At 48.4% G+C, this 14,356-nt stretch overlaps 1 protein-coding gene across 1 annotated transcript in view; it reads right to left on the reverse strand.

Annotated features, from left to right (window-relative positions):
* HLTF (helicase like transcription factor) overlaps positions 1-14,356 on the reverse strand; it is a 117,423-nt gene that overhangs the window by 13,346 nt on the left and 89,721 nt on the right. Inside the window, exons 20-21 of the mRNA XM_030217045.1 lie at positions 14,120-14,300; positions 2,999-3,079 (exon numbers count right to left, since the gene is read on the reverse strand). Coding sequence (XP_030072905.1) covers positions 2,999-3,079; positions 14,120-14,300 — 262 coding nt within the window. The remainder of the gene's footprint in view (positions 1-2,998; positions 3,080-14,119; positions 14,301-14,356) is intronic.

Below are 14,356 nucleotides of genomic sequence, written 5' to 3' on the forward strand. Positions count from 1 at the left end.
AAAATATATATATATTTTTGTACTTATTCGACAGTTTTTCATTTATTTGAAAGCTTCCCATATATAGATATAAATATCATGAAATAAAAATTGAGCATCACTAAAACAGCTTTAAAAATATTGTAGCTGGTAGAGACAGCAGTTATAAACTCTGTATTTTGTGCTCATTTTTCTACACTGTTCTATACAATAGAGATGGCCAAATTCAGTGAGGATATCCTTTTTCCTGATAAGTTCATCTTAACAGTTGTTGTAATGTGCCCTAGGAAGCCTAGTGTTATAAAATAAGATGGACTATATTGAAATTAAATGGAAGTAAAATTAAACTCACCTTTCATTAGGGCACATAAAAATCACATCTTCACAGGTCTCCTGTTCTCAATCTAACTTCCTTGGACTCCCCCACCTCCCATGGCCCACCCCCGCTAAAACTGCAAACCCCCTCCCTCCCTAGGTTCAAAGCTGAGGCTCCGTCCCCAGCAGTTCTGAGCACTGAAAAAATAAATTGTTTCTGCCTCTCCCAGCCGGTGCCCACCCCCCACTCCCCACTCACTTCTTTTCTTATCCAGCCGCCTGCCTGACTTGCTACCTCCATAAGGCTCCTTCCCCAGTGGTCCTGAGCACTGGGACAAAAAAAAAAGCTGCAGGTATATAGCAACTCACAGGCTCTGCCAGAACGGCAGCAGGAAGTGTGTCACAGGGGGAGGTTCCGCAGAGCCTGGCTGTAAGCCTGTGAGAGCTGCAGCACGTGGCTCCTTTCCTCCAGGATGTACATGTTCAGGTCTCTCTCTCCACTGCTACTGTCCCTGACACCTTCAAGCACGCTGTAGTCACACCACTTCTCAAAAAACCATCACTTGACCCCACCTGTCCCTCCAACTACCGCCCCATCTCTCTTCTACCCTTCCTCTCCAAATTACTTGAACGCGCTGTCCACAGCCGCTGCCTTGATTTCCTCTTCTCTCAGGCCGTCCTCGATCCGCTTCAATCCGGCTTTCGCCCACTACACTCGACAGAAACAGCACTCTCTAAATTCTGCAATGACCTGTTCCTTGCCAAATCCAAAAGGTCACTATTCCATCCTCATCCTCCTCGACCTATCTGCCGCCTTTGACACCATCAATCATAATTTACTTCTTGACACACTGTCCTCATTCGGGTTCCAGGGCTCCGTCCTCTCCTGGTTCTCTTCGTATCTTTCCCAACGCACCTTCAGAGTATTTTCTAATGGCTCTTCTTCCACCCCCGTCCCGCTCTCTGTTGGGGTTCCTCAAGGATCTGTCCTTGGACCGCTTCTTTTCTCGATATACACCTCTTCCCTGGGCTCGCTGATCTCATCACATGGTTTCCAGTACCATCTCTATGCTGATGACACCCAGCTTTACCTCTCCACTCCCGACATCACAGTCGAAACCCAGGCCAAAGTTTCGGCCTGCCTCTTAGACATCGCTGTCTGGATGTTCAACCGGCATCTGAAACTGAACATGGCAAAGACTGAGCTCCTTGTCTTTCCACCCAAACCCTCTTCTCCTCTTCCCCCACTTTCCGTCGCTGTTGACAACGCCCTCATCCTCCCCGTCTCCTCAGCCCGCAATCTCGGAGTCATCTTCGACTCCTCCCTCTCCTTCTCTGCCCATATCCAGCAGACAGCTAAGACCTGTCGCTTCTTCCTCTATAATATTAGCAAAATTCACCCATTCCTCTCTGAACAGACCACCCGAACCCTCGTCCACTCGCTCTTCACCTCTCGTCTTGACTATTGCAACCTTCTCCTTGCTGTCCTCCCGCTTAGCCACCTATCCCCCCTTCAATCTGTCCAAAATTCCGCCGCACGTCTTATCTACCGCGTGAACCGATACTCTCATATCACCCCTCTCCTCAAGTCGTTTCACTGGCTCCCGATCCGCTACCGTATACAGTTCAAGCTTCTCCTATTGACCTTCAAGTGCACTCAATCTGCAGCCCCCCATTACCTCTCTACCCTCCTCTCCCCGTATGTTCCCACCCGTAACCTCCGCTCTCAGGACAAATCACTCCTATCTGTACCCTTCTCCACCACCGCTAACTCCAGACTCCGCCCCTTCTGCCTCGCATCACCTTATGCCTGGAACAGACTTCCCGAGCCCATACGCCATGCGCCCTCCCTGCCCATTTTCAAGTCCTTACTCAAAGCCCATCTCTTCTCCCTTGCTTTTGGCGCCTAACCACCTTCCCCATTCATGATACCTACACTGACTACATAGTTTGTTACCTTTAGATTGTAAGCTCTCTTGAGCAGGGACTGTCCTTCCCCATGTTTAAACTTGTATAGCGCTGCGTAACCCTGGCAGCGCTATAGAAATGCTAAGTAGTAGTAGTAGGTCAGCAAGTCTCCTCATACATTTTGCTATGCAAACTCCATACCATTTTGGTTACTTTTCTTTGAACTGCTTCAAGTCTTTTTACATCCTTAGCAAGATTACAAAATGCTACCAAAAGCAAATCCCAGAAAGAATCTCTATGACTCGATGCACGTGTTAAGACAAGCAACTGCAATAAAATTTGAGAGAGAGAGATCATACCCAGCATACCTCGACTTCCAAATGAAACTGACTCCTGCCATGGCATGCACAAAAGTTAACTGAGACACTACACCCAAGAGAATACAGTAACAAAGTAAATGACAGCAGATAAAGACCTGCACAGTTCTTCCAGTCTGGCCAACAAGGTGGCCAGAGCCACACCCGCCACTCTGTGCAGGTTATAGTCATTCATGATTAAATTCTGGTTGGAATTTTGCCATCATGCATTGCAATATGCTGCAGTCTTGGAACAATATACATTTAAACAAAAAGTATTGCCAACAGTATTTAACTTGCTAATTTCAACATTAATGTCTTCCCATCCCCCCTTGAAATGCACAGCACCCTCACTCATAGCATATGATATTAAACAGAAATGCACTACAGTCTTACAATTTATTTCCATACATTCCATTTGAATAGGATTTCTAGATTACCTTGGTGATGATTACTTCTTGTTTCTGGCCAAGCCTATGGCACCTGTCAAAACACTGTTCCTCTGCAGCAGGATTCCAGGCCTGTAGTACAAAAATCATATCTGCTTGTAAAACCTGCCTCAAACACTTATCTTATGGGAACATAAATCATTTTAAGCACCTATAGTTAGAGCAGGTATCTTCAATAAATAACAGAAAAATGGTCTGCAGACTCAAGACAATGAAGGGAACAGCAGAAAAACTAGTTACTTATCTGTAGCAGGTATTCTACATAGACAGAAAGATCCAAGTTCTCATATCACTGAGAAGCTTTTCAGGTCTACCATGCATGTACTTCACTTCCCACCTGCTGCTGTCATACATGGACTGCTTCAGTCCTTACTAAAATTTAGAATACAACTTCTTGGGGAGGAAAGTGGGTACATAAGAATAAGGTTACGAGTAATGCATTTGATATACTGCCTTTCCGTGGCACAACCAAAGCCATTTATCTTTACATACAGGTACTTTCTCTGTCCCTAGTAGGCTCACAATCTAAGTTTCTGTGCCTGGTGCAGTGGAGGGTAATGTGATTTGCCCAGGGTCACAAGGAGCTGCAGTGCACATTGAAACTGGTTCTCCTGGTGAGGATTTGTATCCTGCTGTCAACAGAAAACACCCGCTATAGATAAGGAAACTGGTTTTCTCAAAGAACAAACAAAATAGCAAGTCCTCACAAGGTACTCCATAGTTACAGGGCTGCCTTCAGTAGAAAAAGGGGAATATAACTATCATGAAAGGTGCTTCAACAGGCAGACACCAATAATGACTAGCTTTTTTCATATTTCTTTTCAATTTTTATTTTGGTGTTTTACAAGGCAGCCTGGAAATGAAGAAAGTGGGCCTGAGGGGTAGAGTTGGATTTTAATCCTCAAATATTCTGGGAGGATGGACTGGCTAAACCTGTTGCTGAATTGAGAATCTCTTTCCAGACAGCAGTGAGATGTGAATCTGTGCACAATAGTCTATGTTGCAGCTTTGTCAATTTCTTCCAATGAAGCTTGCCTCAAATGGGCTACTAATACAGCCTGACATTGAGCAATGACATTACCCTCAAGAGCCAAACCTGCTGAAGCATAAGAGAAGGAAGTACAGTCTGCTAGCCAACTGGATAGTGTGTTTGGTGGTAACAGCAGATCCCAGTTTACTAGAGTCAAAAGAAACAAAAGGCTGGGTGGACTTTTTAAAGGCTTTAGTCCACTACAAATAGAAGGCTAAAGTTCATTTACAATCCAATGTAGGCAAGGCACTTTCACCTCTGTGTATACGAGACTTTGGGAAAAATATTAGCAGGACATCTGACTGATTGGAAAGGAATCCTATTCCTGTAAAACTCTATATAAGGTGGATCAGTAACTAGAGCCTGAAGCTCACTTACTCCACACAGTGACCTCAGCAGCTATTGCAATAAACCACAAAATTTCCTGCTCTTGCTTAATTCTGTCTTGATTCCTTAACACCATCACAAGAACCTTCCAAGTCAGGTACTTACAGATTCAAAAGCTGTCATCAGTTGGGTAAAAACAACATTGAGATCCTATGACATTGCAGGAGAGCTGGTGAGAGGCTTCAACAGAAGCAAGCCCCATAAACTAACAACTACAGGCTGCATAGAGATGGGTTTACCTTCTACATTGATGTGGTAAGTGTCAACTGCACTAGCGTGTACTCTTTAATGTTGGTCTTCAAAACCAGACTCCTAACTGTAGAAGATATTCAAGCAGTCCATGTGTGGACAAGGAAAAGGATCTAGGGCTTTTCTGTCACACCAGATGGCAAACCTCTTACATTTAAAACTGTAAGACCTCCTAGTGGAGTCTCTTCTGAAGCCAGGATCACTGTGAGGAAGATTCATAAGAACATAAGTGTTGCCATACTAGTACAGATTGAAGGTCCATCAAGCCCAGTATCCTGTTTCCAACAGTGGCCAATCCAGGTCACAAGTACCTGGCAAGATCCCAGAACAGTAAAACAGAAACTATTATAAAGAATAAAATTACAGAACACATAGACAAACATGGTTTAATGGGACAGAGATAGCATGGAGCCAGCCGAGAGAAGTCTTGCCTCACCAATTTGCTTCATTTCTTTGAAGGCCTGAAAAAACATGTGGATAAAAGGTGAGCCAGTTGATCCATTGTACCTAGATTTTCAGAAAGCGTTTGATTAAGTTCCTCATGAAAGACTCCTGAGAAAATTAAAGTCATGGGATAGGAAGCAAGGTTCTGGTGTGGATTAGAAATTGGTTATTGGACAGAAAACAGAGGGTAGGGTTAAATGGTTGTTTCTCTCAATGGAGGATGAACAGTGGAGTGCCGCAGGGATCTGTACTGAGACCGGTACTATTTAACATATTTATATATGATATGGAAATCTGAACGACGAGCGAGGTGATCAAATTTGCAGATGATACAAAACTATTCAAGGTTGTTAAAACACATGCGGACTATGAAATATTGCAGGAAGATCTTAGGAAATTGGAAGACTGGGCAACCAAATGGCAGATCAATTTTAAAGTGGACAAATGCAAGGTGATGCACATTGGAAAGAATAATCTGAATCATAGTTACCTGATGCTAGGGTCTACCTTGGGGGTCAGCACTCAAGAAAAAGATCTGGATGTCATCGTAGATAATACGTTGAAATCTTCTGCTCAGTGTACAGTGGTGGCCAAAAAAGCAAATAGGATGCTAGGAATTATTAGGAAAGGGATGATGAATAAAATCGAAAATACTATATGCCTTTGTATTGCTCCATGGTGCGTCCACACCTTGAGTATTGCATTCACTTCTAGTCACCGTATCTCAAAAAAGATATAGCAGAATTAGAAAAGGTTCAAAGAAGAGCGACCAAAAAGATAAAGCGGATGGAACTCCTCTCGTATGAGAAAAGGCTAAAGAGGTTAGGGCTCTTCAGCTTGGAAAAGAGATGGATAAGGAGAGATATGATTGAGGTCTACAAAATCCAGAGTGGTGTAGAATGAGTAGAAGTAAATTGATTTTTTTTACTCGTTCCAAACTGAACCATCCACCAGAGAGTGAAGAGATCTGGTGAGGCAGCCAAAACCTTGCCCCCAATTTGGCTGTGGTGATGGCTGGGACCTCTGCTGTCTAGGACGAGAGAAAGATCCCGGTCATGTCTGGGAAGAAAAGCAGGTAGGAGGAGAATAGCTACACCTGTATAGAATTTCCTTTGCCCTCCACTCTACAAGAGGAGGCAGGTGGGTCAGAAGGCCTGGAAAGGGATTTAAGTGTATCGCTCTGATCTTGGATGAGAGATGTGCAGTTTCCTTAACTTTATCTCTGAACAGATTCACAAAACATTTCTCCTGCACATCACACCATAAGCCTAAGACTCAAATCCATAATGTTTGGGTCTTTCTCCTTTCATGTAGAGGAGATGGATCTGAAGGCAATCCAGTCAAACCCTCCTCTTCAGATAATCTGTCTGGTTCATAGTCAAAATCCCAAGAGCACTCCGTCTTAGATCCTGAGAAAAACTCTGAAGGAAAAGCGTGGGTTCCTGCCTGTCTTGGTCTCGATCTCCATTAATTAGTGCAAACATACCTTGAATGAGAGCATCAAGACACCAATGATCTCCAATGTCTTAGTGAAACTTCCTCCCCCACAATGGAGATGGATAATGGTGTAGCAGACATTGACCTTGAAACCCAGTGTAATGTCTCAATGACCAGCTGGATCTCCTGATACACCAACAACAATGTTAAAGCTGCAAAGTCATGTCTGCGAAGAACTGTTCCAACCACTCATAAGTGTTCCTCAACAGCTGCTCCTTTAAGGTTACCAATGTCAAAGCTGTAGGGAGTACAGTAGAAGATGCCATGTTATCGAGGTTAGGTTTCAACTCAATGAGTCTATCATATCGCATTTGGTATTGAGAAGGATGATCAGTCTTCACAATGAGGGTGCTTGAAGGGCATCAGTGCCTTGATCCTAGTAATATGATGCTCTAATTAGGGATGTCGTAGATGAGGTTAAATATTTCTTCTTTGCTGGGAGTTGGAGGAGATCAAGCCCAAGGTAAAATTATGTATCATACCTGATAATTTTCTTTCCCTTAATCATAGCCGATCAATCCATAGACTGGTGGGTTGTGTCCATCTACCAACAGGTGGAGATAGAGAGCAATCTTTTGCCTCCCTATATGTGGTCATGTGCTGCCGGAAATTCCCCACTATGTCGATATCAAAGCTCCATCCGCAGGACTCAGTACTTAGAATTACACCCACAAAGGGGCACTCTGCAAGGTCACCACCGCCGAAGCGGGGGAAGGGAAATATTCCAGCGCACCACTGCCGAGGCGGTGGGCGGGAAACCACACCCGCCGACGCGGGGGGAACTGGCTTATCCTGCTACCACAACCGCAGGAGGAGCTGGCTTACCCTAACACCGCCGAAGCGGGAGGGATACAAAGCTACCCTACAGCCGCACGAAGCGGGAGGGAGCGCCGGCATAATTTAGTTATCAATCCAGCCACCGCCGAAACGTGGGGAGAGGAAGCAGCAGCTCACTGTAACACAAAATCGTCTCAACTCGAAGAGACTTCAATTGGAAGAACTTGAACACAAAGTCCTCGTGAACAGGAAATGAAGACTGAACTTGAACCTGAAATATAACCAGAACACAAACAATACAGATATCTGGGAGGGGCTATGGATTGATCGGCTATGATTAAGGGAAAGAAAATTATCAGGTATGATACATAATTTTACCTTCCCTATCATCAAGCCGATCAATCCATAGACTGGTGGGATGTACCGAAGCAGTACTCACCCAGGGCGGGACATGGAAATCCCTGAACGCAACACTGAAGCCCCAAACTGGGCTTCGGCCCGAGCAGCCACATCCAAGCGGTAATGTCGTGAGAAGGTATGAGCCGACGACCAAGTAGCCGCTCTGCAAATCTCTTCCAAGGAGACAGATCTGGACTCCGCCATCGAGGCTGCTTGTGCTCTAGTAGTGTGCGCCTTCAGCTGAACAGGCGGAATCTTCCCCGCCGCCACATAAGCTGACGCGATCGTCTCCTTGACCCAACGTGCCACTGTAGACTTAGATGCCTGCAGACCCTTACAAGGGCCTGCGAACAGCACGAGCAGATGATCCGACTTCCGGAAATCATTGGTCACTTCCAAGTATCTGATGATGACCCGTCTAACATCCAGGTATTTGAGCGCAGGGTACTCCTCTGGGTAATCCTCCCTACGAAAGGAGGGTAGGTAAAGCTGCTGATTCACATGGAATCGAGAAACAATCTTGGGCAGGAAGGAAGGCACTGGGCAAATCGATACTCCTGCCTCAGTGAATCGCAGGAATGGTTCTCTACACGAGAGCGCCTGGAGCTCAGAAACTCTTCTGGCTGATGTGATAGCCACCAGGAAGACTGCTTTCAACGTCAGGTCCTTCAGCAATGCCCTTGGCAAGGGCTCGAAGGGCGGCTTCTGCAAGGTCCGTAGTACTAGATTGAGATTCCACGTAGGCACTATCGAGTGCAGAGGGGGGCGCAGGTGATTAACTCCTTTGAGAAAGCGTACCACATCCGGCTATGAACCCAGGGAAGCCCCCTTCAGACGACCCCTGAAGCAAGCTAGAGCCGCCACCTGGACTTTCAGCGAACTAAGCGACAGGCCTTTCTCCAGCCCCTCTTGCAGGAACGCCAACACTGAAGATATTGGAGCAGTGAAGGGCGATATAGAGCCTGCCTCGCACCACGATGCAAAGGTACGCCAAACCCTGGTGTAAGTGGTGGAAGTAGAGCGCTTCCTCGCTCTCAGCATAGTGGTGATGACCTTGTCTGAGAAGCCCTTTTTCCTCAGCCGCTTCCGCTCAAGAGCCAGGCCGTAAGACCAAAGGGGGAGGGATCCTCCATCACCACGGGACCCTGATGTAAGAGGCCCCACAGAGGGCCGTCCACCGAGAGTCTGAGTAAGTCCGCATACCAGGGACGTCTGGACCAATCAGGACCCACCAGGATCACCCGGCCCGGATGCTTTGCTACCCGGCCTAGCACCCTGCCCATCATGGGCCAGGGCGGGAACACGTAGAGAAGCTCCTGTGCCGGCCACTGCTGGAGAAGAGCATCGACTCCCAGAGATCGAGGGTCCCGTCCTCTGCTGAAAAAACGCGGCACTTGGCAATTGGCCAAGGACGCCATCAGATCCAGGCTCGGCCGGCCCCAGCGCTTCGTGATGTCCAAGAACGCCCGAGCAGACAGTTGCCACTCTCCGGGATACAAGGTATGGCGACTGAAAAAGTCCGCCTTGACATTCATGACTCCCGCAATGTGGGCCGCCGACAGCTGTTCCAGATTCGCTTCCGCCCACAGGCATAGCTTCATGGCCTCCTTGGCTAGAGGGGCGCTCCTGGTACCTCCCTGGCGATTGACATAGGCCACAGCCGTGGCATTGTCCGACAAGACCCGTACAGGCCTCAGCACCAGTACCGGGAGAAACTCTAGAAGCGCCAACCGAATGGCTCGGAGCTCCAGGAGGTTGATGGACCATTTCGTCTGCAGGAGACCAGAGCCCCTGCACTGTCCGTCCCAGGCAGTGGGCTCCCCAGCCCGTCAAGCAGGCGTCCGTCGTGACGACCACACACTCCGGGGTCGTAAGGGGCATTCCTGCGGACAGCTTGCCTGGCCTCAGCCACCAGCTCAGCGCCTTTCATACCGCTGGATCCAAAGGAAGGCGTACGGCGTAATCCTCTGAGACTGGAGTCCACTACAGCAGAAGAGAGTGCTGTAGTGGTCTCATATGAGCCCTGGCCCAGGGCACTACCTCCATCGTGGCCGTCATGGAGCCCAACAGCTGCACATAGTCCCAAGCCCGAAGAGTAGAGGAGGCTAGGAACTGGCCCACCTGGGTCTGAAGCTTGACGCTCCGGTTGTCCGGCAGGAACACTCTGCCCACTTGGGTGTCGAATCGAACTCCCAGATACTCCAGGGACTGAGTCGGGCGCAGCTGGCTTTTCTCCCAGTTGATGATCCATCCCAGGGAGCTCAGAAGAGCAATGACCCTGTCTGTAGCTCTCCCGCACTCCGCATGGGAAGGGGCTCGGATCAGCCAGTGGTCCAGATAGGGATGGACTTGCACTCCCTCCTTGCGGAGGAAGGCCGCGATGACCACCATTACTTTGGAGAAGGTCCGCGGAGCCGTAGCCAACCCGAACGGGAGGGCTCTGAACTGGAAGTGTCGGCCCAGCACTGCAAAGCGCAGAAAGTGCTGATGAGGCGGCCAGATGGGAATATGTAGGTAAGCTTCCTTGAGGTCCAGGGAGGCCAGGAATTCTCCCTTTTTCACCGCAGCTATTACGGAGCGGAGGGTCTCCATCCGGAAGTGCCGAACTTTCAAGGCCTGATTGACTCCCTTGAGGTCGAGAATAGGCCGAGCAGATCCTGGTCCACTCGCCCAGAAAGGAGGACAACCTTCCTCCTATCTGCACTGGGCCATGTACCAGGTCCCCGTCATTGGGTACGCGACCCTGGGGGCGGGCCGGAGGACGAACCTCCGGGACGGCGGTCCCTACGAAAGGAATGCTGCTTGGGGGAGAAGTTCCGTTTGAAGGAAGCGGAGGCAGAGGAGGCCGACTTGCCTGGGCGATACCGATGGGCTTCCTGGAATTGGCCCTTAGAGGAACCAGGACGGGCACTGCCGGCCTGAGTCCTGACCTCCGGCAACCTCTTGCCCTTGGACGTGCCGAGCTCCGTCACGATCTTGTCCAGCTCGTCCCCAAAGAGCAGCTTGCCTTTAAAAGGCAACTTGGCTAGGCGAGATTTAGAGGCATGGTCAGCAGACCAGTGCTTAAGCCAGAGCCACCGCCGCGCAGAGACTGTCTGAGCCATGCCCTTGGCCGAGGCTCTCAAAACATCATACAGCAAGACTGCCAAGTAGGCCAAACCCGACTCCAGGGTCGGCCATTCCGCCCTCCAGGAAGGGTCCGAGGGGGAAGCCCGCTGCAAAACAGTCAGGCACGCCCTAGCCACATAGGAGCCGCAAACGGAGGCTTGCAAACTCAGAGCAGCCGCCTCAAAGGACGACTTTAAGGCCGCCTCCATTCTCCTGTCTTGGGCGTCCTTCAGGGCAGTGCCACCTTCCACCGGCAGCGCCGTTTTCTTAGTCACGGCAGTGATTAAGGAATCTACCGTGGGCCAGACAAAGGCTTCCCGTTCCCCCTCTGGAAAGGGGTACAGACGGGACATAACCCTGGCTACTTTCAGGCTCGCCTCAGGGGCATCCCATTGCGCTGAAATTAAGGTCTGCATGGCTTCATGAACGTGGAAGGTTCTAGGCGGGCGCTTCGTTCCCAGCATAATGGCGGAGGCAGTAGAGGCTGAGAGAGAGCCTTCCTCCGGAGAGGCAATCTTCAAAATGCTCATGGCCTGCACAAGCAGGTTGGGCAAAACCTCTGAGCGAAAAAGCCGCACTGCAGAGGGGTCGTCCGCTCCATCCGAGCGAGGATCAGTCTCTTCCATCGATTCCGCTAAGGATCTCTGCCGTCATCCACATCAGAGGAGACCGAGTCCCCCGAGGGTAGAAGATCCACCCGAGGGCGCTTAAGCATAGAGGCCTCATCATCCCGATCAGAGAGGTGGGCAGGGATAGTGTTCTGCGTAAGTAAGGCTTGATGCAGCAGCAAAATGAACTCAGGGGAGAAACCCCCCAGTCTGTGCATTTCTGCAGCCTGTGCCGCAGCCCTAGGGGCGCCCTCCATCTGTGCTCCCAGTAGCGGGGGAGAGGCGTGTTGCGCGTCCAAAATGGCGTCCAGCGCGAAACTCCGAGAAGGAGCCGCGTGGGAAGAAGGGCATTTTAATTTCGCCGACTTCTTACTGTTGCCCGATTCAAGGGCGACCAAGCTGTTAACGTCTCCCATCTCGAGGGCGGCCCAAGAAGAAGCCGACCGAGCCGCGTGGCCGGTCACGACCGGGAGGGCGGCCAGCGGGGGATGGGCGCCTAAGGCGGGAAAGGCCGCCGCGCCGGAGGAAAAACCGGTGAACTCTCCCGGTTCCGAAAGGGCGCCCAAAAAGGGGGACTCTACCTTCGATCCCCCTGCTAGGCGCGCGAACGCATTCCGGGGAGCGTCTTTTCGCGCCCTTGCCATCCGAGGCCATAGCCATGTGGAGACCGTTCGGGAAACCCCCCTGCCCGCTAGTAAAAGGTAAAAATTACCTGCTTCTTGCTCCGAGCAGCGACGACTTGTTCCAGTGAGCAGCTGTAAATGGACGTCCTTTTTGAACGTTTAAAAATTTTTTTTTTTTAACGGAGCCAGCGGGAGGGGGGAGAAAAATAGGGACCTGGCACCACCAGGTTTGCACTTGCTCACGAAGAGCCCTCAACCCCAGGTACTCAACAAAACCTAAACAATTAGGCTTGGAGACCTAGCCAGAGCTGCTGCTGTGTGACCACACACCTGCTGAGATAGAGAACATACTGGGGAATTTCCGGCAGCACATGACCACATATAGGGAGGCAAAAGATTGCTCTCTATCTCCACCTGCTGGTAGATGGACACAACCCACCAGTCTATGGACTGATCAGCTTGATGATAGGGAATGGTCTCTATCACTACTCACTCAAAGTGTAGGATGACTGATGCACTATCGATGCTGTTGGATCTCCAGCATCCACTGCAGTTCCCAGACCCATGGAGACTAATTCCTCCAATGCCGATATCAATAGACCAGATTCAGAAGTGCCAAAAATCCATTCACTCTTCTCTCAACCAAGATAACCTCTTTTTGATATCTGTGAACACAAAATTATGAGGGTTCATAAATGGGTACCAGGCACTGCAAGAACCCATAACGAATATGGTCTTGTTATACCAGGTGCACTTTTTGAAACTGCTCAGGACTTGTTTTCTGGGACATACTGCTCTAAAAAAATAAATAAATAAACAAACAAACAAACAAACAGCAGCAGTAAAACCAAATGACTTGATTTTCTAAAATGTACCTAACTGGGGTCCCCAGGCCCACAACAGTGGCCCGACAGGGTAAAAGTGAAAAATAAAGAGAACCAGCTGATAATCTACATAAGACATGAACGGGACACTAGAATTGACATAACAGCAAAAGGACTCCAAGAAAAAATAAAAGTCCAAAAATTCAAAAAGCTAAGTCTTGACGAGGAGTAACAAGTGATGCGACCAACTGGCTCTGCGAAAAGATGAAGATTGAACCAGTCCCTGCATGACAGTGACAGGCAGGAAGTGACATGTGTGGTAGGCTTCTCTAAAGCTTCCTGATGATGGAGCAGCTTTCTTGTGATGGGGACATTGGTGATGCCACCCATATTATAAGGGCTTACTATCCTGCTTGTCCTCAGACAAAAGGGCTTCTTCTGACAACCTCTTTTATGGCATTCTCTACCTTGAAACAGATAATTGGTAGGTTTGCCCATGATTGAAAAAACATATTTGGAAACTTGGGTACCAGCTAACATTTTTAAGAATTGGGGAACTATATTCGGTTAATACTTTTCCTTTTTAACTATTGTTTTTTCAGTTTCATTTTTTTCTTTTCCTTTACTTTTTTTTTCTTGGTTCTCTACTTCCCTCTTCTCCCTCCAGAACATTTTTTCTCCTAATCCCAATTCCCAACTTCTTTGCCTCCCTCCAGGCACCCAGCTTATTCTCTCTGGTCCAGCAAGAGAGCTTACCAGTAGCAGCTGCCAAGACTTTCTCCCTTCCAGCTCCACTGGTGGCAGCAATAGCTGCATCTTTCCCTGCCAACAATTGGGTGCCAAACTCTAAATTTAAGGTGCTAAGAGCTTTGTAGCAATGAAGAGGTTAAAGAGATACAAAGAAAGTGTGAGAGAATCCTGATCTGACACCCATTTGTTTTCTGCTTTTAGCTTTCCAGAATAAAAGTTAGGGAGAGCCACTACTGTGTATTCTTAAACAAAAGAAAAATGGTTCTCCAGTACAGCTCCCAATAGGTTTGCAGGTTTATTTTTTTGTATAATTTACTACTGGCCAGGTTTGGTACGTAGAATAATGACTCTTAAAGACAATGGTGGATAATTGACATCTGTACCTGCCAAAAGGAGGAGAAAAAATAAGGACTCACTGGATCCATCAGAAATACACGTGACGCTGCAGTTAGATTTAGCCCAACTCCACCAGCTTTTAGAGACAGCAGCATTATGGTTGGTGATTCAGGTGCTGAACTTTGAAAACACTGAATTGCTTCTATCCTTTTCTTCTGTGTCATGGAGCCATCCAGACGAGCAAACACAAACCCAGATTTTCTAATAAAAGGAAAGGGAGAGAATAAAACACTCCCCTTTATTTTCCTATGACAACA

Source organism: Microcaecilia unicolor, chromosome 10 (assembly GCF_901765095.1).
Source record: "Microcaecilia unicolor chromosome 10, aMicUni1.1, whole genome shotgun sequence".
In the NCBI taxonomy this organism is placed as follows: Eukaryota; Metazoa; Chordata; class Amphibia; order Gymnophiona; family Siphonopidae; genus Microcaecilia; species Microcaecilia unicolor.